A 23,117-nucleotide genomic window follows, 5' to 3' on the forward strand; every position below is an offset into this window, starting at 1 on the left:
TCACTCCCATGCATAAAAGTCACACTTATTTCGCTCAGTTTGTGCATCAGTAACGACATCGACATGACAAGAAAAAAATGTGTATATGTTTATTAAAAATGTTTTCCTCTGTTCTCTCTTTAACTGTTAATAAATCATTCACGTTCAATTAATAATCCATTTATTATACTGCAGTATTTGATACATATTAGACAGGCGACATTAGATTTGGCTGTAGGGATCTATTAAACCTATTCCGTGTGTATTGTACAAGTTGATAAAGCTAAAAAGTGAAGGGGGGGAGAGTTACTGCAAGTGAACAAGGAGATAAATTAGCATAATAGATTGAGCATTTATGGACCATGTCCAGACGAGTTATCTTGGCTGGCACACAGAGTCCTGGGCAGCCATCCAGAGATGAGCTAGGAGCTTTTTAATATCCCATCAACGTGGAGAACTTTGCTTTGAGTCATGGCTGTGTCTGTCTTTATTTTGCCTTCTTCTGCGTTCGTCTTTGTCGTAATGATCTTGTCCTTCAGTAAAGTACCACCCATTGCTCCGTTGCTCTACTGGAATCAAATGTTTGCCGTGTCTAGGGCTCTCTTTCTTTTTCCTCGTTGCCACAGAGAGTTTCTCTGCCCTTCATGTCTTCCCACGAACACATGCAGCACTCCCTCCCTTAAGTGTGATTCATTATTTCATCTCTACAAATTTAGCAAGAAAGGGCTGTTCAATCACATCATTTTTACAGATAATGCATCACAAATGACCATGATAGTAATGAGAATGCAGCTGCCAGACAGTTAGCTCATTACTGCAGTCATTTGAAGCATAGCCCAGGGTTTGTTCTGTGGTTTGTCAGATGTCTTTATGTTTATGTTGCACTTTTGTAGATTGTTGTCGCCACATGCGTCTCATTTGGGTTGGGTCAAGCGGATAAAGAGAGTACTTATTTTTGTGATGAAGTGGTATAAATTATTTTGTATTATTGTTGAGATTTACTTTAGGATTCTCTTCTTTTACTAGACTCTTCCAATAACCTTCTTTTATCCAGTGAGTAACACAATAAAGTCAAGAGAAACTTTTCTTCTTGAGAGAAGTGAAAGTCACCTTTTACTCAAATTATGTTTTAGCCATTTTTAAATATTTATTATTGTAATAAATATTGGATAAATAGCTACTCTGTGATGTGTCACTGACTTTTAAATAACTTTTAATAATTGCCAAAACACACAGATTAGGACACAAGCTCAGGTTAGAAGATTTAATAGTAGTTTATCTGTTGAATTCATGCTAAAATCACATTTTTATCATGAAATCCTGTTGGTCACACCACAAACAAACCACACCACAGTTTACTTGGAAACAGACCAAGACTCTCCTTTGCAGGTAGTCTTGGTCTGGTGTGTGGCATTGTCACCTTCTGTACAACCAGCTGGGATCACAGTAGCCTCACCAACAATTGTTTACAGGTATGCAGCACCAATATATTCTGAAACTATGTTTGCCTCCTTACCCAGTGTTATACTAACATCAGCTAAATGCCTGAAAGGTGCTCTAAAGTTTAATACACATCATGAAATTGTTGATCTCGGCAGCATCCCTTGTTGAATCCTAAGATGAAGAACCAGCAATACAGTTAAAATGTTTAGGTGCTACTGTGTGGTGGAATCTGGATATTTTGTTTTCAATCTGTAGGTTTCCATACAATAAATCCCCTCCTGCCAATGAGCCCTCTCGCCTGTCCAGAGTGTGTGGGCCAATGCAGACAGCCACAAGCAGATGTCAGTATCGAAGAGGACACAAATCTCAACTAAGCCTCTCTAGTCCTTATGTAACACTCTCAGCAAGGCGTTATGCCTCACAGATCGCTGGTATTTATGAGTGACAATGACACACACTCCATACAGGCTCAAGTCCCTGTTTTCTGCAATACAATGGTTTTCTCCTTTTTCATGAAAGTATATGAAATCAAAGGATATATTTAGATACTTCCAACAACAGCCCCACCGCTCTTTGTGTACTGAACATTTCATTCTCTTTGTTTCTGTGTAACCTGCATCCATCCATGTGCCCATGTCCTGATCCTCAGGCTGTAACTGCTGTAACTTTATACATTCACATCAGCACTCCTCCATGCTCTTTGCCAAAAATCAAGGACAAGATCTGACAAGTGACGTCTGCTTAAAAATAGTTTGCTCACTCTGCCACAATTTATCCACTTTTAAAATCACAACCGAGGGCTCTACCATCAGATTGGCAGCTAACTTGAACAACTATAAAGGACAAGCCTGATAATTGCTTGCGATCAGTTCCTAAGTCCTCTCTTCTGTGGGGGAGTGCACCTAGGCCATCACTCATCGCTACATTTGACTCATCGCTCTGCAGTCAGGAGGTCAACAGGTACTTGTGCTCGTTCATCTGCTGGGTTTCTCCTTCACTTGGAGCCAACACCGGCAGCCTCTCTGGGCTGGATGGTACTCTGCAGGCTCGGTAAAGGATAAGACACAGGAGGAGGAGGAGGATGGCAACGAATGTGTTGCAGGCTATGGCCACCAATGCAGCTGTGGACAGTCCTGTCGTACTCTTTTCAGATTCCATGATGAAGACTGGACTGCAGTGTCTGTTAGCTTATATTTTAAATTTTATACCTGCAGTGTGGAACTTCTGTCTCCCCCTTCTGGCAGTGAGAGTAAATAGTAGTTACCTGCAAGTAACTACAGTTCAGGCATATATGTGAGCCTGTCCTTGTTGCTACTGTTGTGGCTTTAAAACAGTGGACAAATAGTTTTCAGTGACTCGTTTCACCTTTGGAATTTTGTCTGTTTGGTCCAGTTAGTTTGGAAAGTCTAGAAGGGCCGCACCATTCAATTATTTTATCCCATTTCTATCAAGTTAGCAGATGGCTAAACTGTGAGTTTCTGGTGCACAGCAATCATTGTTGGACGATGTGAAGCGCATCACTACTGGTGCTCCAGCATGGGAATGTCGCCACCGACAACAGATTAAAAACTCTGGTATACTGTGAAATACAGAGATTTAGCTGGCAGTGACAGGCTTGATCAGCACTGGAGCATCAACTTGTTTGCCAACGATTTAGATGAGAACATGTTCATTTATATGTAAAGATCCCATGCTTTAGCTTTAAGTAGGTTCTGTGATGTATTTAGTCCATATAATAGAGACTGAGTGAGACTGATCACCACCTGTGTTTTGAGTTTAGATGTATTCCTAGAATCAGGAATTAGTCTTGAATCCATTGGTTTATGATTACTTGTACAGAGATCAACTTCATGGATTATAATTCCATTTCACAGTTAAATGCATTTTGCGTCGTAAGGCAAAAAAAATCAGTATGTATTGTGTGTGTAAAAGAGGGAGTGTTCCATGGCACGGTGCAGATTTGACTGAATATTTAGATTAGATGGCAGGAGGAACATCTGCCTGTGCCTTTCACCGCAGATATGAATGTTTATTCCTTATGCCTTTGTTTTTTTCTTTTTAGTGTCTTTAGGGTGATACGCAACCTCTCCACCATACAGATGAGCCTCGCAGCATTTTGTGGTAATGTTGATGGCACAGCAGTCTGTGCTATCAAAACACTGCTTTCAATTCCAGTGGGTGTCTGCCAGTGTCTGAAAGAGAGGAACAAACAGAACAATTAGGAATAGTTTAACACAAATGGAGTGTGAGATGGGATATATGAACAAGCTGTGTGCCAGCCAGTTAACATATCATTCTTCATGACACAAGGCATCAACTTTCATCAGATGCACAGTGAGAGAACAGCATTATTAGCCTTCCATGTGGCTTCCTCTGAGCCGGTAATGAGACATCAATTTGAAGAAATCTTTCAGTAGATATATTTTTATATATGTTCTGTGCCAAACAGAAATTGACCAAATGAAAAAGTTAATAGATATACATTAGTAGGTAGATACATGAATAGATATACATTGATTTCATTTTTTGTTGGTTTGGACATTTCTGCTTACAATCAGCTGAATCTTAACCATAAAGTCACAAGAACACTCCATTTAATTCACATGTAAAATAGTGTATGAGCTCCATCTTTGTGTTGACACAGTATGAGCAAAGTAGCAGGTATTATGTGAAGTAAAAAGTAACTGCAATTTGTGCTTTAAATGCAAACCACTCCAAAATAGCACAAGCATCTTTAATGTTCTTACTGGAACTGTTGGAACAGTAGAGCAGAGTATAGATCAGGGCAGGCCAACCATATGTCATGGAGAGCCAACTGTCTGCAGGGTTTCATTCCAACTCACCATATCAAATGATATTAATAATGACTTTTTCACCTTTAATTGAAGATGTACTGATCAGTTGGTGGAGTCTTCGGTTGGATCTACATTGATATAGATGAATGGCAGATTCTTAGCAGCATCTGTTGTCGACATGCTGCTTATACTATATGGACTATATGAAGACCATCGCTTTTGATTGAGTGACTGCACAGCCACTTGAAGGCAGAGATACTGTATGTTCTCTGCAGTGTGTGTAGTGTGCATGTTTAAATGACCAGATCCACTAATTCATTTGGCTTTTGGCTGCTGAAAAATGTAACATTTATATTTTGATTGCTGTATCTTCACAGGAAAGTGACAGACAAGAATATTTTTTAGTTTTAGAAGATGCTGATCTGGTTTACATTATCATAACTATAAATATGATTGGAGAATGCACTGCTTTTTAAAGTGGTAATATCAATAGCCGTGATTGTTACTTGCCTTGAATCAGAGCTTAGCACACCCAGTGATGATGACACTATGACAATACATTCCTCCTTATCTTATCCACTTTCTCTCTCAAGCCTTTTACTTATCCCTCAAAAGCGTGCCTGCACCTTGTTCTGTGCAAAGTAATTAATCAAAATAAGCCCAAATTCTACGTCAAAGCAGATACTGCGAGGGTTTCTTTTTATGTGCACCATGCCACTTTATACTTGATGTGCTCACCTTTCTTCACAAAATCCTTCAAATTAACATCTGCAGCACAGGCGGGTCATATGCTAAAAAGGATGCACAATATCAAGAACTAGATTGAAAATTCAGTGCTATTATTTTGCCATTTGGTAAATTAGCATACCCATAAATTTACATTGGAATAATACTTGTAATGTGAATAACAATGAACTTATGCCAAAGTGAGCGAGCAAGAGAGTGCTTATCAATTCTTATAATTTTCAGTTCATTAAAACAAAATCCACATCAGAAAAAATGCTTTGCTATTTGTGACCAGTTGGATTTTAAAGATAATATTTCTTATTCTAACATCACTGTAATAAATGTTATAATAACAGTAGTAATATTGTGAATGTTTCATATTCTATTAAATAAATTATCAGGTTAGATTAATTAAGTGATCTTAGATTGTAATGTAATTAGGATTAATTGATTGTTAAAGTAACATGGCTTCATAAAGACATAAAAACAGCTTCAATGACTGTAAAGGAAACCTGCAGGATTGCACAGGGTAGGAGCTTTTGTTTGTAACAAATATACTGGTGAGTTTTTAAGGACGTTGAATATCTTTGATGTTTAAAAAGGGTCTGCCCTACTTCTCAATAAAGATTTGCTCTGCATTCTAATATCAGTGGTAAACAGCAGGAGTGAGTGTCGTCAATTGCTGTGAGAAAACACACTATATTCTCTAGAAACCTTATAAAACTACCACAAGGATATAACCCACAGTGAATTTCTTACACTTAAATCTCTCTTCCTATCAGCCAGTCTTTAATCCGTTTGTCTCTTTCCCTATCTGGGTTACACGCTGTCACACGCACACACAAAAAGGTCCACCAGACTGTTTGTAATTCCTCCTAGAAAGCAATACTTTAAAAAAAAACATAACCTCCACATGCAAGTGACAGCATAATCACACACATACCTCTTATCAATCAGACTGATCTACTAATATGATTCCACAGGGAATCCCTCACAGGGTGTAATGGAAAAGCTGGCTGCCTGCAAAGTGTGACAGGTGGATTTGATAAAGTCACAGATCGTTTGATCTGTCTGTGGTGCAGCCTTCATCCCTCAGGTAGAAAGGAGCCTCTGTTCTTTTGCTCTTATGAGATTAAGGAGGATTTTTATTCATGGCAAAACTTCCCCTGAGAGTCTGAAGATGCAGCAATCACAACAAGAGATCCCCCCCCCCCGTGCATAATTCACCGTCTAATTATGCCACATTGTATGAGGCTCTGTAATCCTTCTAATAATAAGGTTAACTTCACATCCACCAAGATCCTGAATTTGGTTTATCCTACAGTTCATATTCTCACATGCCAGAGCAGAGACATAGATTCATACTAGTTGCTCTCTTACCCCACAGACAGCAGTTTGTCCTCTGAATCAATATCCGGCTCAACAGTCTCCGTTGTGGTGCTTCTGTTGACATGGATATATAAGTTCCTTTTTCAGCTGTCTGCCATGCTCTTTCTCCTTTCTTTTCATCTGTGCCTCTGTCTCCCTCTCTTCCTCTCTTCCCCCATCTGCTCCGTTGCACTACACACACACAACTGAAGACAAGGCATGACTGCACACTGTTTGTGAGAGAGCTCTCCAATAGAGGGAGAGAGAGAGAGAGAGAGAGGGAGAGAGAGAGAGGGAGAGAGAGATAGAGAGAGAGAGAGAGAGAGAGAGAGAGAGAGAGAGAGAGGCTGTGTTAGTGGATGTCAGCGGTGATATCAAGCGTATGGGAGAGGGGAACGGTTTGGATGTAATTACACAGGGCTCCTGCTGCAGACAGGATGGGGGGGGGGGTGGGGGTGGGGGGGTTGGAGGTTGTTACGGAGAACAAGCAAAGCTGCCTGTCAGCCAAAACATTGACTTCCGCCTCACATTGCAGTGCAGCGTATGGCCAAATAAATTATTTCAGCTGTTCAGCACAGGATTGGGAACAAAGAGAGGCACACTGAGCTATTATGAAAGGAGCCTCAATTAAGGCTCAATCTAGGGAATTGTTTTTCTACTTCCTGCAAATGGTACATCCAGGAAAAGGCAAGATTATGTGTTTTTTTTATAATTGGAACTTTTCCCTGTTTGTCCATGTGTGGTGATTGGTTCTGTTTTGCTCTTCTATTTTGGGGGATGCTTCTATTTTCTCCACTCCAACAATGGAGTCTTGCTAATGATGCATCCTTTGGGGTTTGATAGCGCTCACATGAATGGATAGCCCTTGTGGGGGTAATTTGCAGACATTTTTATCATGTTATGTGAGATTTCAAATATTAATGAAGTGGCATTAATGTAAGCTTGCAATGTAGAAATAATTTAGATCACTATAAACTTTCATAAGTCAGGACACGCAGTAAGCATTCTATTTAACTCCTCTGATCGATACTCTAATATGAGACCTGTTTAAGATCTAAGTGAGCTGAAGAGTCATCGTAGTGGATGGGTTTCCAGTAAGACCATACACTTAGAATATGATTTCAAAACACTCAAGACAGAGAGTGCAACTATTAGTATTGTTGGGATGTTTTCTTCTGAGGTTTCTCTGGTAGAGTTATGGTTCTTCTTTGTAAATCACAATGATCTCTCTCATCTCTCTTTTTTGTCCCTCCAAATAACTTTATTTGGGGAAAAAAGAGTGTGTGTTTTGTATGTAAGGCCATGAACGTATATCTGGCTAATGTGGAAGTAGTAGAATTAAAAAAAAATAATAATAATAAATCAATCAAATGTCAAATCAGAAGTTTCCAAATAGAAATGACAGATTTAATCCAGTCCTCTCAGAGAAAATAGGATTAGTGCTGTTTCAGGCATAACTGAAATAATCAAGAATCTCACATAACAAAGCACATTAGAGAGACGATTTCATATTGAGGTGTAACCAGCTGATTTTGTTTTTTATATCCTAAAAAACCTCCATGATGATGAAAGAACTGATAGACCCAAAGTATTTTTTTTCAGGAGGAGATCAGTATGTCTTACGCAGAACATTTATTGAAGCTTAGTCGAGGAGAACAAAGTTACAGTACAGGTGAAACACTGTGTATTGCCACTTAATTCTGCCATCTACCTCCAGACAAGCATATTGAAACCCCTTCACAAAATCTTTACCCTATACTTAAGGTTATTCTGACTAAAAGTTAACAGAAGTTTCATAGTCTCTACGTAGGACCCATGCGATCCATTGTATGAGGAGACCACAAAACACTGCAAATCTCCACCTGACCTAGGTTGTCATTGGACACAGAGCCTCATCAAGACAGCTGCTTATCCTCAGTAGACAGAAAAGATGAAACTGTAATGGGAATTCTTATTATTCATCTTCTCTGACCCAAATGAGCAACTATGTCATATGATTAGGTGTATGTGTGTGTCATAATCTGCTGACCATGACACCACTTATGTTACATGAAATGCTGATTGAGTGAACATCATGTATGTTATAATCTACTGACTAACCATTGTCCTGATTGTACACGCATTATAGCGTGACTATTGTGCTTACATTGTTCTGATGATAGAACAAGGTCATCCTTTCACAAGATAATGTATTATATATAATCTGACTGTTTCCTCTGCTCTGGGCTCACTGTGCCATCTCACACTTGAGACAGCAAGGAGTCCGTCTGCAGACGACTGAATAAACTAGAGAAAGACAAGGAACGACTTTGTGCTTCTTGATAATAAATATTGCCAGAACAAAACGTTCTGAAAGAGAAAAGAGGTCATAACCCTGCTTATCGAAACAAATGAGTGTTGACTGCTCAGAGTCAAGCAGGATTAGTAGTGGGTGCACCTTGGAACATTTTGCTTGTGGCCCCTCTACAGGCCAGAAAAAGTATTACTAGCAGGTGCAGCAGTTTGAGGATGCAACTTTGGATTGACTCTGGAAAGAACACTAACTAACAAGCTTCACAGTAACAATAAAACAATCTGAGGCTTTCCCTGTAGGAGTGCAGCAAAGATAAAAGCACTGTTAAAAATGAATTCAGCAACTGTGATTGACATAGTAACCCAGAAGAGACACACTAGTGCTAAAATAAGCATGATTTAGACCAATGCTACAGTTGAGGCTATTTTCATGGAGAAACTGTCATGCGCTCACACATAAAATCATAAATCACTCAAAATGCCTGGATTTGAGTTTGAAGTAAGTTATCACAGAGAGAAGCTGATGCAAAATAGATTGGCACCTTGGCTGTGCGTAGGCAGGACATATTGTAACTCTTTCAGCTCCCAAAACATGTTCACTGCACATTGACATATTCTTAAGAGAAGCTCCTCCTAGAACAGAAGAGAACCAGGAAAAGAATAGCTGTGCACACCTGTAACAACCGAGAGTAAGATTTCTAACACTTTCATCTGTTTGCCATAAATACAAATTCCACGCACTTGTAGAATGATGATTATTGAATTCACAAAAAATAGAAATGTAAATATGTGGGAGGGAAACCTGTCCTTAATCTTGTTTCACTGCTGGATTTAGACAGCTGCTCAAAGCATAGTTTGGTAATACTGCAGAAAACAATATCAGCAGGGGGTTTGTTTTCAGGGAGATCAACTGAATTTGCACCAACTCCTCTGACACATTGTGGCTTAGATATGAAATGTATCAAGAGACATCAAGTGTTTCACAGAGAATTCAGATCTGCAAAAGAAAGTTCTTTTTCATCTAATCTGCCACACTTCTCATATGATGCTTTTTGACCAGTGAGTTTGACAGTTGTGTCGAGATGTCAGTTGCAGCTCTCAGCAGCTTGTCTGAGACTGCAAATGGACTTCAAATGAAAACCTGGAGAAACTCAATGTTGCAATGCATACAAATGGAGCTTTAGTGAAAGTTCAGTCAGGAAGACTATCTGTAACAGGCGGCTGGATCCAATTTCAGCACAACACCAGGGAGCAGTTTGAAATGATCTTTATTATACAGTCAAGCAAGGTAACTGAACAGGTATTTGGCAGAATGTGCAGGGGGGGCAGGCTGGACTCAGGGTCACAGAAGACACAGAACTGATACTGGTTATGCCAGTAGCACTCATGGAGATGAGGTTGACCAGGCAGGAGTTTCTGGGCTCTCCTGACAAGACTAAAGCCGGAGGATGCCATACAGCCACAGGAAGTAAACGGGCGATACTCGTGGTCAGGGACAGAAGACTGTTGCGTTTACCGGGGCAGAGACGAGGAGAGGTGGTCAGAGGTAAGCCAAGTTGAAACCAGTCTGTGAATAGGTGCTGGAAAGTCTGGCATGAAGTCGAAGAACAATCTGGCAATGTGTGAGTGAGCAGGACAGGCTTATAAGGTGGCTTGATTACAGATGAGTTGCAGGTGCCCAGGTGAACAGAGTTGGCTGATGAGGTGGGTGTGGCTGACTGGCAGAGAGAAGCAGAGGTGGAGTGAATGGAAATTACCTGCAGGTAATGAGAACTGACACTATCTTTGACATTCATGTAATTATATTTCTCATTTTATGCCATTCAAAACTCTCACACAAGTTCACTCATAATTTGCCTTGTCATTGTCTGAGGCTGTCAGCTGAGCTGTCAGCTGTTCACATCTATCCAATAGCAGTAGTGCAGAAACACACTGTTAGACTATCATCTTGCTGCTGTCTTTTTTTTTAATTTTCTCTCTGTGCCTTTAGTGCGTTCATGTTTTTATGTGCCCATCTTTCATAGTGCAAGTTGAGTATGGTGAGTTCATGTTATGGTTTGCTGTTTATTCTTAGACTATCATCTTATTTTATAACATCAGATACAGAAACAGAGCTGATGGATGCTGACTTAATTGAATCAGCTTCTACCTCATCATCGTTAACTTGGCACAGTGCATGGATCTATTCGTCAAGGAGAATTGCGTTCAGAAATTCTGGAGATGTCAAAAGCTCAGGGTATTTCTCGGCTTGGGGTCTGGAGCTACTGCAGCTTGAGTGGTTTTGGGATGTAATTTGGGATGAGCCACATGCATCTCTGGCCCTACAGCAGCGCCTGGTCACAAACACACATTGTCTAGCTCCTCAAGCCAAACATAAGAATGTCTGAGCTCTGCTCATCCTGATCAACCAAATGCTGCACTTCATCTATAAAATAATGCCCTCATATCAACTCTCCAGTCTCTGGTAAATGGCATTCATGCAGTTGATGCTCAACTCCAGTGTCTAGAGATTGCCCAAGTCTTATCATCTTCCTCTGCAACACTTATTACCTTTCAAATCTCATTGATTCATATATCGGAACCTGCATCTGTGTGCCCTAGACGTGCCACAGCATTCCCTGGCCTCTGCTATCTCTGCTCCTATGCTAAGTCAGCTTTACATTCCTTTCAGAGCCAGCATCTCTCCTTGCTTATGGTAAAACATTTGGCGGGGAGAAGACATTAACTTTGTCGATCTCTCTGACACTCTCATCACAGTAATGTGAAAACAAGGTTTCCACTGGGGAAAACTTCACAGCTGTCATTAAATCTGCTGATCCCAGATTGCCTAGAAACATTCACAGCATGTTAAAGAGACATTCACTTGGTGTATTTGTAGTTACTTTTGGTATTTATTGTGATGTGAAATGCTCTGTCTACCCAGAGTGTAGACAAGAACTAGACACATATTTGGCTCTGATAAGCAACTTAAACTTTTTTTAAACCAATACCACAAAGGTTTCTCCAGCAAAACAACACTCTACATCACTCAATCAAGAATCTGCTTGAACTGGTCATTCTTGGAAACGGTATTGTTCATACTAGTGGGTGGCTCAGAAGCAGTGTCATGCATGACTTGTGACAGTATAGGTTATTCAGAGTCTCTCTGCTCTCTGGTAAACAATTTGCAGTCCAGTGTGACAATGAAGCAGTCGTAGGCATCATTCATGAAGGAGTTTTATGATACAGTAACAGCTGCAACATTGCCATGACTATCACGTGCCAGGTCATGCTATAGTGTCATTGCTGATTCCTCATCCCATTTTAATTTCCTGGTATTGAAGAGTCTTTGCCTAGAAGCCAGCCCAACACCCATAGCAGACCCCCCTCTAGAAATGTTAGCCCTCTAGTAAACCAGTTCTCCCTGCAGTCATATTGAGAATCTGCCAGGTTTTATGTGAGAAAAGGTTTAAAAAACGTTCTCTGAATTTGCCACTAACAGACATGAAAATCACTCACCTTTCGGCGAAATTCGCCGTTTTGAAACCAAAATAGATGTCCTACGTGAATCATGTAGATCCGATGAGATTTTTTTTTTTTTGGGGGGGGGGGGGGGGGGGTGTCAAGTGGCCTCCCAGTCACTGTAGACCTCATAATACCATAGATAGACGAATAATACACGCACCTATTGTCACCCACTTTGTCGTCGGTCACATGTCCTCATTGGCTTTGGAGACATGTGCTGCGGTGCTGCCTCATCCTAAGCACTGATTGGCTGGTGTGTGTGGTGTCGTATGAAACAGTCACGTGTCCCACAGATGCACGCAGGAGTCAGGAAATGACGTAAACGGACCGTATATGGTTTGTTATTTGTGTTATTACGTTAAGTGTTGGACTAAATACATGGACATATTGAAGAAAGTATTCCGGTTTTATGGAAACGGATTTCATATTTCACAAGAATGGATACTTGGCGAGCTGTACAGAAAGTCCTGAGTCATAAGATGATCGTTGTGGATAAAGGGAAGACTTTGAAGGTATGTAGCATTATAGCTATTCTTACTTTAGCTGAGTGGCTAGCCGAGCTAACCGCTAATACTATTACGGCTGTGAGCAACCATATAAGTTGTGAGTGGTCTTGAATGAATCAGGGCAACCTATGCGTTCCAACAATGTACGGCATGAATATATATGTTTAAGGGTTTAAAAACATTCAGAAGAACTTGTGGCTACCTCCCAACTTCCGGTCCGTCCCGTAGGCGGAACAGCGTGTTTTAAGTGTCTGCAGTTCCGATCCTTCATGTTGGCTGAAACAGACAAGTCACCCTCAAACATGCTGAAAACCAGAATGAAGTTTGGCCAGTGCAGTTAGTCTTCCCTAATGTTTATGTGGCTTTGAGGATGTTCCTCACGTTGCCGCTGACAAACTGTGAGGGGGAGAGCTCATTTTCTCATTTGGGGAGAATCAAAAATGAGCCTGAAGTCCTTTTATCATTACTGGTAATGGAGTCTGAACCTGTCAGAGACCTGGACTTTAGAGATGTTGTGGAGGAGTTTGCTAGGAGAAAGGAAGGTCATTGCATAAGGGAACTACTCCAATGTGTGTGTGTGTGTGTGTGTGTTGTTAATGTGCATGACTCTGAAAACATTTGTTGTTGGGATGTTTGATATTGTGGAGATTCTAAAAACAGGTTGTTTGCTATTCTTTGAAGTGTTTCTGCATATCTGAGTGTAGACTGTTTTGATAATACACACACACACACACACACACACACACACACACACACACACACACTGCATGTGCTGAGAGTCTGGTGTTGAATTTATCAGTCAGTGTGAATCCTGTGCAAGTACAGGAGTTTCCAACAACTACTACATCCACACTTGTGCATTGGTAAACTAGTTGTCTGTTGTATTGTTGTGTGTGTGTGTATTTAACCATTTCCATATAAATGGGATAAAGATGTGGTTTTCAAGCAGAAATTTACATTGAACATGTTTCTTTTAATCTTTGCACTTTCATCAAACTGTACTGTCCTCCGTCCGTCCGTCTTCTGCCGCTTATCCGGGGTCGGGTTGTAGTTCTGCTTGAATTTCCTCTCAAAATGCAGATTGATGCTTTCAAGCCCTAACCTCCCTAGAAGGGTCGTATCCTTCTCACCTTTTTCACCCATGACCCGTTTACATGTCTGCACTAAAAATGTTACAGTTAGTGCCGCTTATGCATTTTTTTGTCATTACATGGATGTTTGTCACCTTAAGCCAAGGTATGTAAGAGGTATGGTTGCTGGTATCCAGTTTACTGTTAATGTTCCAATCTATCTTTTTTTCCCTGCCTGTTCCCAATTCTGTCATTAAATAAGCATTTCAAAAGTTTACAGACTCGCTATCACTCTTGAGACACAGTAATTTTTCACCCTATGTCAACTCTCTTTTGAATTGTTCTTTTTTTATTAACTTTTTTTGGGTTGTGGAGTGCTGAATTTATCACTTTTCTTAATTAATTTGATCCAGCTAAAGACATTACCTTTGCCGTTTTGACCCACCCAGACTTCTTTTTTTACACTGTAAAGCCGAAGGGGGCTGCACTGTACTCAGTTCTGTTCTTTAAAATGTGTAAAACTAAAAAACTAAAAACAGGTCTCTTTCTCCGACTCGTGTGCCCCCCCCTCTTTCTGAAACTAAAAACAATCCTCATGTCCAAATCTTGGTTGAGCTCATTTAGAACAGATTCTTCTGAGATGTAACATACCCCCAAAGCAAAGCATTATTCAGGGCATTAGTTTAGAATAGGTACAGCAAACCTCTGCAACAATGCTAGGTTTATCAACAGGTCAAAAACTCAACTCAGCTCATCAAATTGGCAAATCGTCACATTCTGCCCATGCTTCCTGATCCCTGATGCCACTGCTTCTGGTGAGCAGATGTATATAATTGGTGGTTTTGTCTCACCTAATTACTCATTTTCAGATCACTACTGACCCCTTTAGGCCAGGTCCAATCATTGCTGAATTTCAGGTCATCGATGTATTATTGCTGCTAAGCCTAATCATTAGTAATTAAGTCCATCCTAAACACTAGTCATTATTGGCTAAGGCTCGTACATGACAAGCAGGTCATTTCTGACCTCTAGCCATCGCTGGCTAAGCTTAAAATGATTAGCTATTCAGGTCATTGTTGGCTGTATTTTGGTTCTGTCTATTCATTTATGGTACACTTTGGATTTTATATATACAGTACCAGTCAAAAGTTTGGACACACTTTCCCATTCACATCAATGAGAAAGTGTGTCCAAACTTTTGACTGGTACTGTAAATATAATCATCCATGCTTTTTCTTTTACTCTTATCCTCTAGAGGGCCGTGGGGGAGCTGGAGCCAATCTCAGTTGACATTGGGCAAGAGATGAGATACACCCTTGACAGGTTGCTAATCACAGGGCTAACATATAGTATATAGACAGACAACCAGTCACACTATATTTACAACTGGGCAATTTAGAGTCACCAGTTCAACCAACCTGCATGTTTTTTGTCTGTGTGAGCAACCCGGAGTACCTGTTGAGATCCCACATGGGGGGAACATGCAGACAACACAAAGAAAGGCCCCCAACCAGCTGGTGAATTCAAACCCGGAAATCTCTTGCTGTGAAGTGAGAGAGCTACAGTGCACATACAATCACTTAAGCTCTAAATTTTCCATTATTACATTTCATCTCTTAGCAGATTATGCCAGATAATGTCCCTCGATTAAAAATCTCCCTGCAGAGTCTAAGCACCAGAGACTTTCCTGACTTAATTACTAACTACATCATTTGTTACAATAAACAATTATCTCTACTTCATTCACTGACTCCTGATTTAAATAAATATATTCTAGGCCCCATCAAGATTCATTGATTTTTAACTGTGACCTTCTTCTAATTGAAACATTGCAACATGGCAAATAGCTTCATAATGAAAAGATGACATAGCTTAAATGGCTGAAACACATTTTGCAACCAGATCAGTGACGCCCTCCATGAGCTTCACATTACAATGGGTTGTATCAGAGAGCTCTCAAGTAGTCAAATAAAATAGTTAAAAATCCAATATTCATTTTCCATTCATGAACTTGAGACGCGCATCAAAACACTGTCTTGGATTAATTAGTTTCTTTATTAAATATACTTAGAATAGAATAGATTAAACGTGATGAGACTATGATTAACCATCAACTACTTTGCTACTTTTTTAAATGGTGAGATTAGGTGGATTTGTGATTTGTGTCATTTTTCCAACTATTTCTCCTGTAGTGGAATACTCAGCCAACAACTTTTATTAGTGCATTATGATGCATCTTCATAACTCTCTTAACAATTAAATGTTTGTATTTGTTTCAAAAGCTACTTGTTATATCAAACAGCTGTGATTCATTTGCTTTCAACCGTAGCTTGATATGGAATTTCATTATGGCAAAATTCCTCATGCAAATCTCTGGGATTTATTCAGGGATTTTAGAATACATAAACCATGTGCCATATCATATCCAAACTTGAATGAATCAGCATCAATGTCTGTCGGAGATGTAATCCACAGCCTGACTAGATATATGCAGTGGACCTGTAATTAAACCTCCTCCCTATAGCACAGTTGTTGATTAATGTACCTGTAACAGGCATGAGTGGCTGCTGTAAAGAGAACTTGAATGAAACACAACCACACAAGTTAATAGCATAACTTGTCAAAATGGAACTAAAATACCCCAGAAATGTTTTAGAAAGGAAGACGTTTTGAATTGATAAAGTCTTAGTAGATCATGTGTGAAACAGTGTGCTTGGCTTCAGCTTGTATTGTCTTCAGTGTAAAGTGTAAATCAGTCAGTGAGCTAGATGACAGGAGTGTATTGTTGACTTGGCAGCAGGAATACATGCTTAGTCTATCTCACACACTCTCACAGCGTGTTACAGATATAGCGATGTCATTACTACATAGATTATTAACAATGACTACATACTGTACATGATTACCAGTCATCACATTATCATTAATGAGTATCTTTTGTTTACTGATGTAATTTCTGTGATGACAAAGATTGAACATCCATTCTTTTCTAATGCGCATGACCCAGATTATTGCAATGAGGTTTCTGCCACACGTGTGTTTTCAAAGGTCATTCATGTTCAGAGGACAAATTGCAGCAGACAGCCAGAAAAAGGCATTTCTTTATAGGTTACTCTCTATCATACACTGATTTCTAGAAGACTGTGACTACAATATGCTGAACAGATATAATGCATTATTTAAGGTTATAAAAATGTAAAGATAAAGAAAAAGCTATACTATGCCAGTGAAGTAGGAGACATTTTGTCTAGCAGTTAAACTAAACTAAATTGAATATATTTACATATTCATAGATTTTTTTTTTATTTATTGTTTTTAATGAGTATAGATAGTTAGATTTTTTGTGGAAAAACCATGTTAGACACACATTATTGTTCCAAGCATAGTATTTGTATATGTCTCTGTATATGATGATTGAAAAGTCAAATACAATGCTATATATATACCACAGCATTATAGCAGAAGCTAGTTAGCAATACCTGTCCCTAGATGTACTTTTAAAAACTCAACAAGTAAAAGCATTACAACACCACAAGATACAAATAATGATACAAAAACATTCCCACACAAAACTGATAGTTTCAAAATGGTTTCAGCTTGAGTTTAAAATGCTATTTGTGGGTAAAGAGGTTCAAACGAAACACAGCAGTTTATCACTGATGATCACGGTGAATACATGTCCATTTTTAATCACTATTTAGTCTTTTATTCCTCCTGATTTGAGACATAGACTTAAGAGCGAGGATCAGTTAGAGTTGCCACACAAGTGTTCAAACAGCTGACACTGGAAGACATCTACACAGGTTTTTCTTTAATTCTGCAATGTATTGGAAATACTGACAAATCAGAAAACAGTTGAAATCTAGGTTTTGACTTGAATTTCTTTATTCATTTAAACCTAGCTGACTTCTCCAACTGTTTGACTTTCATACCCCTGAGACAGAGTCTTATCCTATTTTTAAAATCCTCAAACTTATAGCAACAGCATAATGAGGCTCTGATAGTATCATATTACTGTTAGAAATAGCCTAAATGTATACAATTAAGAATATTTTATGATATAATTATTATTTTTATTATCAGTAATAATCATTAGCAGACCACTTCAACAGAACAAAAATATGGGTCGACATAAGTCAAAAAATAAGTTTGACACCAACAAGAAACTGAAAAGCATGTGACGGGCAGACAGCTACAAATAAATTATGACAGTTTTTCAAATGACTGCATCAATAAAACAACATCTAGTATCAGTACTGAATCACCTGTTGGCACCCATACATCACAATACATCCTACCGTAATGGCTGTGGTAAAGCATCTGATGGAAACCTTAATGTTAAGGTCATTCTAGCAAAATCTGTATTATAGACATTATTTCATTGTAGAAGTAAAATACATCCTTAGAGTAAAAAGTAACTTTAGGGACCTTTACTATCCTGTGTATGAGGCACCTGAATACATGTTTCCCACAGTTATCCTCTTTCATTTATTCAAACCACTGCTCCCTGGTAGGAATGTGTCATGGGATATGTTCACATGGAGGCTCTATCTGGCTCTAATGGAGGCAGCTGGTTAGAGTGGCCTATTTGCGAGCACTTCATGTGAGTCATGGAGTACTCTCCAAGCACATTAGCTGTTGTCCAACCGGCAACACAACAGAACAGCTTCAGGTGAGCCGACGCTGTGAACACGAGCTGGAGAAGAATACAATTCAATATCCTGGCTCAGAGAAATAAAAAAGCTGGAAAACTAGAATCTCTCTGTAATGTATCTTGAAAAAAAAAAAATTAAAAACTTTATTAATTTGTTTGATTTGTGTGAAATTTCCAGTACAAAGAAGCCTCATTATTCGGTACGGAAATCAGCTTCCTGTCAGAAAGTCTACCTTGATCCCTTGATAATTTTACTAAGTGCTTTCAAGTCGCCTAATCCCTGCACTCATTTCATATTTCATCTCTTGTTCTCTCGAGTTTTGCTTTGGTGTGACATCAAAGAGGTGGCACTACAAACACGCTGTATTTCTCTTTCAAGTGGGAGATAATGGTTCAAGATTACTGCCAAAACTGATTTGTCCAAGTGCATTAGAATAACAGCTGAAACCTGGCAGCAGGCCTATTACATCCAGTACTTTCAATCATACCTGCATACAGAATATATTGCTTTACTGTGAATCCAATGTGAGGATGTAAACAGTAGATTTCCTTGTGGTTTTTGTGTGTAGTGTGTGTAGCATGTATCATTTGTGTGGTTGCCATGGCTCCATGAAACACATTGTGAACCCCACAGAGAGCTACAGAAGCTTCAAAAGTGTTGTTCAATAGCAACAATGAAAAAAACTGAGATGTACTCTTATATTAAATTGAAAGTGACAAATAGGATCAAGACCCTCCTGCTTGAACTGAATCTGAATCATCACTTGATCCCCTCCCACTTTTTTTATATTTCACCTCACGACTGAGTCACTTCTGCTTGACCGTGTGACAGACGGGGGCAAACTTGCAACACAGAGGGGGGAAACCTGCTATATTTAGTTGCTGATATACTATGACATATCAAACTACAAGAAACTTCACGGCGGTGCAGATTGTGGTTCAAGGTTCAAAATAAGGTTTCTGAATATTTTAAATATTCTTATGCCGAGCCAGTTTCTGCAAATCATTCTAGCAACCGTAATGAAATGATTCAAAAAGAGCAGTGGGGGGTTTGATGAGCTATCTCACAGACACACAATATGATATTTATGTATGTGTGGAGCTGTGTCACGGCACGACAGTCACCATGGCATGAGGTAGATAACATGACAGTAGGAATCATTCTGTCATTAACAAGAAAGACATTGACTAACAAGTGTAATATTTCCTGTAGTTACCAAGATAGGTCTGAGTCAGTGTTCAGTATGTGGCTGCAAATACAATTAGAGGACAACATGAATAATAGACAAGTTTGTTTATACAGTAATTCTTCATATACAGCAGGAACATTTCAGTTGTCATTTAAGAACATTGGTGTGATGAGATGAGTCTTTTTTTAATATACAAACATTTATATTTAATGAAATACGTTGTTGTTGGGGGTTTTTTGTTGTTTTTACTAGACACAATATCATAATCACAAATAAAATCTCACAAAATATCTCAATATATCTAACAAAGCTTAAGAAAATGAAGCAATAACAGTAAATAAAAGGGATTGTTTTGTTTGTTTCTTGTGTTTTAAATCACTCCTGCAGAATTAGTTATTGTTATGGATAAAATATGTATTCTCATAAAGTTATTTTAAGTCTAGTCATATTTAATTGAGCTAAAAAACATCACTGAACATACATTTTCTGCACATCTGGGTTACATCAAAGACATAAAATAGCTTAGAACCGTGGATTTCCCTATACTTTTATAGAAGCTGCCAGTTTAACTCTGAATCACTGAAATAAATGAGTGAAGTGTATATGGATTCAACAGATCATACAGTCCACTTGACAAACAAATTGAATCATACAACTGTAAACATGAGTAAAGTCAGAGTCCTTTCAGATGGTTTAACCCAGTCGTCTTAGCCCATCCAGAGATCAGCTGTTCATCTTCTAAGAGTTTCCTGTCTCATTTGGCTTCAGTCGCTCTCTCTCTCTCTCTCTCCACTTCTACAGCACTAAAACTTCATCTAGAACACAAACAGAAACACATTAAATCAAATATAATTTGCAATTTACTGTCAATAGAAACAGAATGTTTGCGGCCATTTGTTTAACATCATTATATGTGAATTATAATCATCTCTCATAAGAATGAAATTGTGTTAACCCTCTCTTTTGCTCTCTCTTCCACCTCTGCACTGAATTTTATTTCACTGGGTTAATCCAATCAATATCAATACTGCTTTCCATACAGTGTATTGCATAAAGATTAACAATAATATGTGTAACACTGGTAAATGTATCACAAAATTGCTGCCACACTTTGTAGCATAAGGAAGAGTTGTTTAATGGTATTATACAAGAGGAACTATCCACTCTATTCTAAATAATGATTGTCAGAAAATACATAATTAAAATACCAAAGAGGCACAACCCTGTTCACAACAGCAAGAAATCAGCATTGTAGCAAATGGTCCTATATCTGAGAGACACTACCACTGGGGTGAGAGAGGAGGTCACAGAAAAGGTTGCTGGTTTGATCCCCATCTGTGAGGCATAAGTGAAACTTGCTCTCCCAGCTTGCTGCTTCAGGCCTGTACATTATACTGTGATGGTGTGAGAGAGTGTACAGCCGAGTGACAATGCAAAAGAAAGAAAGCCTTACGGTGGTAAAATGCACAATGCAGGTGGTGGCGATGATGACAAGGCCGATGATGATGGAGGCAACAGCAACATACAGGGCATTCCTGCCCAGCCTCCGAGAGTCATCGTAGTCACCACGATCATAGCTGATCCTAGACTGGAATAAGAAAAAAACTATATTTCTTTGACCAATGACTGAAATGAAAAGACCCAATTAATCTAAAATAACCACGTTTTGGAAACTTTAAAGTGTCACCTGAATCTTTCCAACAGTTGTGGCAGCAAACGCTCACCTGTTTTGTCTCATGGTTTAATGGTTAAATTGTGTGTTCTTTTGAATAATGGTTAAACAACACACAGTTTATCCACCTGGTAACAGAACACACTGTCCCTTAGGGCTGGGCCAATATGCTTTTGTGCCAATTCGATTCTCTAACAATTTTTGGGTCCTGATTCAATTTAAATTGAGATTCTGATTAAATAAGTATTGCGATTCGATTTTACCAAGTATTGCGATTTTATATTTCAATGATTGTGATTTTCTTTCCTTAAACAAGAACAGGTTGAACCAAACACTTGATAATACATCATAAGTCATATTTACAAAAAGCAATACACACATCACATCAGTTTGTGAGATTTATTCTTAAAACTGTGCACCTGCCCTCACAAAAAACATTCTCATCCGCCAACATCTTACAATAAACTCAACTGCTACATTTAGCTGGTCTTTAGGGAAAAAAAATAAATAAATTAAATTAATAAAAATAAATAAAAATCAACAGAAAAAAATTGCGATTAATATAAAATCAGCCCTATTAAATTGTGTGTTCTTTTGAATAATGGTTAAACAACACACAGTGTATCCACCTGGTAACAGAACACACTGTCCCTACACACAAATGTGCTTGTTAACGCTCTAGTTTGTGGTTTGGCCACTAACTTAATGTTGATATCATCAGTGTGAGCCATGGGAATTCTGTTTCATTTTCTAAAAAGGAAGCTCAAGTAGATGTGTTTGATGGGCAGAGCAGGTGTGTGTGACTGGGTTACATCGTTGTGTCCAGCATGTGAACTCACAGCACAACCTGTCAGAAACCCTATAACACTGACACAAGAAAGCTTTATTCTCACTGACATTTTCTACCTAATGATACATACTGTTACATCATGACATAGTGTGTATGCATGATATGCCATCACCTCGGCCGTAATACACAGTCCATGCTTACCATGATAGAGAAGACCAGGGCCAAAATGTTGACAGGCTGTGCGGGACAAAAGCAGGTGAATATGGTCAAACAAAGGTAGCTGCGGAGTGGAGGTGGAGCTTCCTGTTCTTCCACAGAACTGTGGTCTAAAAATGCACTCCCACTCAGGGAACTTTTCACTTGTGGATTTAGCACTCCCAGAGCCATTTTGAAAGACAGTCGCAGAAGAAAAAAAGATGCCCAAATTAGAGAAGATGAAAAGTCAACAAAAATGAAGAAAGAGCTAAATGTGAAGGGACAAAAAAATCCAATGGAGGAGTTAAAATCCAACTTTTAACCAGAAGAGATTTAAAGACGGTAGTTTTAAAGTCTGATGGGTGTTTGTTAGTCCTTTATAAGCTGTGAAAAAAAATGACTTTGTAGGGAGAGGGTGGGTGGAGAGGATCACTAACCCTTGCTGGCCTTCATCCAGTACTCTGCCTTGAGATGAAGTGTGAGAGATCAGACTCTGTTTACCACTGCTGGCACCTCAGAGAGGCACATAACATGCTGATACACGAAAATCATCATACTCGACAGTTCAGTGCCATGTGATGTGATGTGATATGTATGAGTGTTGTTAACACAGTACACTACAAACAGTACACAGGAACCAGAGATTCTGCTGAACCTTGCACCTCTCTTTCTTTGTTGTACATCATCCTTTAATTATCACAGTACCACACAGATGAAAACACAACTTCAACTATGAGGCTACATGTGGCAAACAGGTTCTCCCTGAACATTTACTACATAGCTTTTTGTTTGTTGCTTTTTAATTATCACCATCTCTCTTTAGACAGTATTTCATTTAATACTTTCTTTGTGTTTTTGGACCTCAGGGTCACAGACAATATCAGGGCAGAGATGAAAAACAAAGAGTCTTGAGAAGTGGACAGAGAGTCAGAG

General features: G+C 39.0%; 1 protein-coding gene across 1 annotated transcript; it reads right to left on the minus strand.

The window, feature by feature from the left end:
• Positions 1-20,316: 20,316 nt before the first annotated feature.
• Positions 20,317-22,376, minus strand: LOC128355814 (transmembrane protein 233). Its single transcript, XM_053316176.1, has 3 exons — positions 22,191-22,376; positions 20,981-21,115; positions 20,317-20,336 (listed from the first exon to the last, which is right to left on the minus strand). The coding sequence occupies exons 1-3, from the start codon at positions 22,374-22,376 to the stop codon at positions 20,331-20,333; spliced, it is 327 nt and encodes a 108-aa protein (XP_053172151.1). The 3' UTR covers positions 20,317-20,330.
• Between the last annotated feature and the right edge of the window lie 741 nt (positions 22,377-23,117).

This window comes from Scomber japonicus, chromosome 3 (assembly GCF_027409825.1).
Source record: "Scomber japonicus isolate fScoJap1 chromosome 3, fScoJap1.pri, whole genome shotgun sequence".
Lineage (NCBI taxonomy): Eukaryota > Metazoa > Chordata > Actinopteri > Scombriformes > Scombridae > Scomber > Scomber japonicus.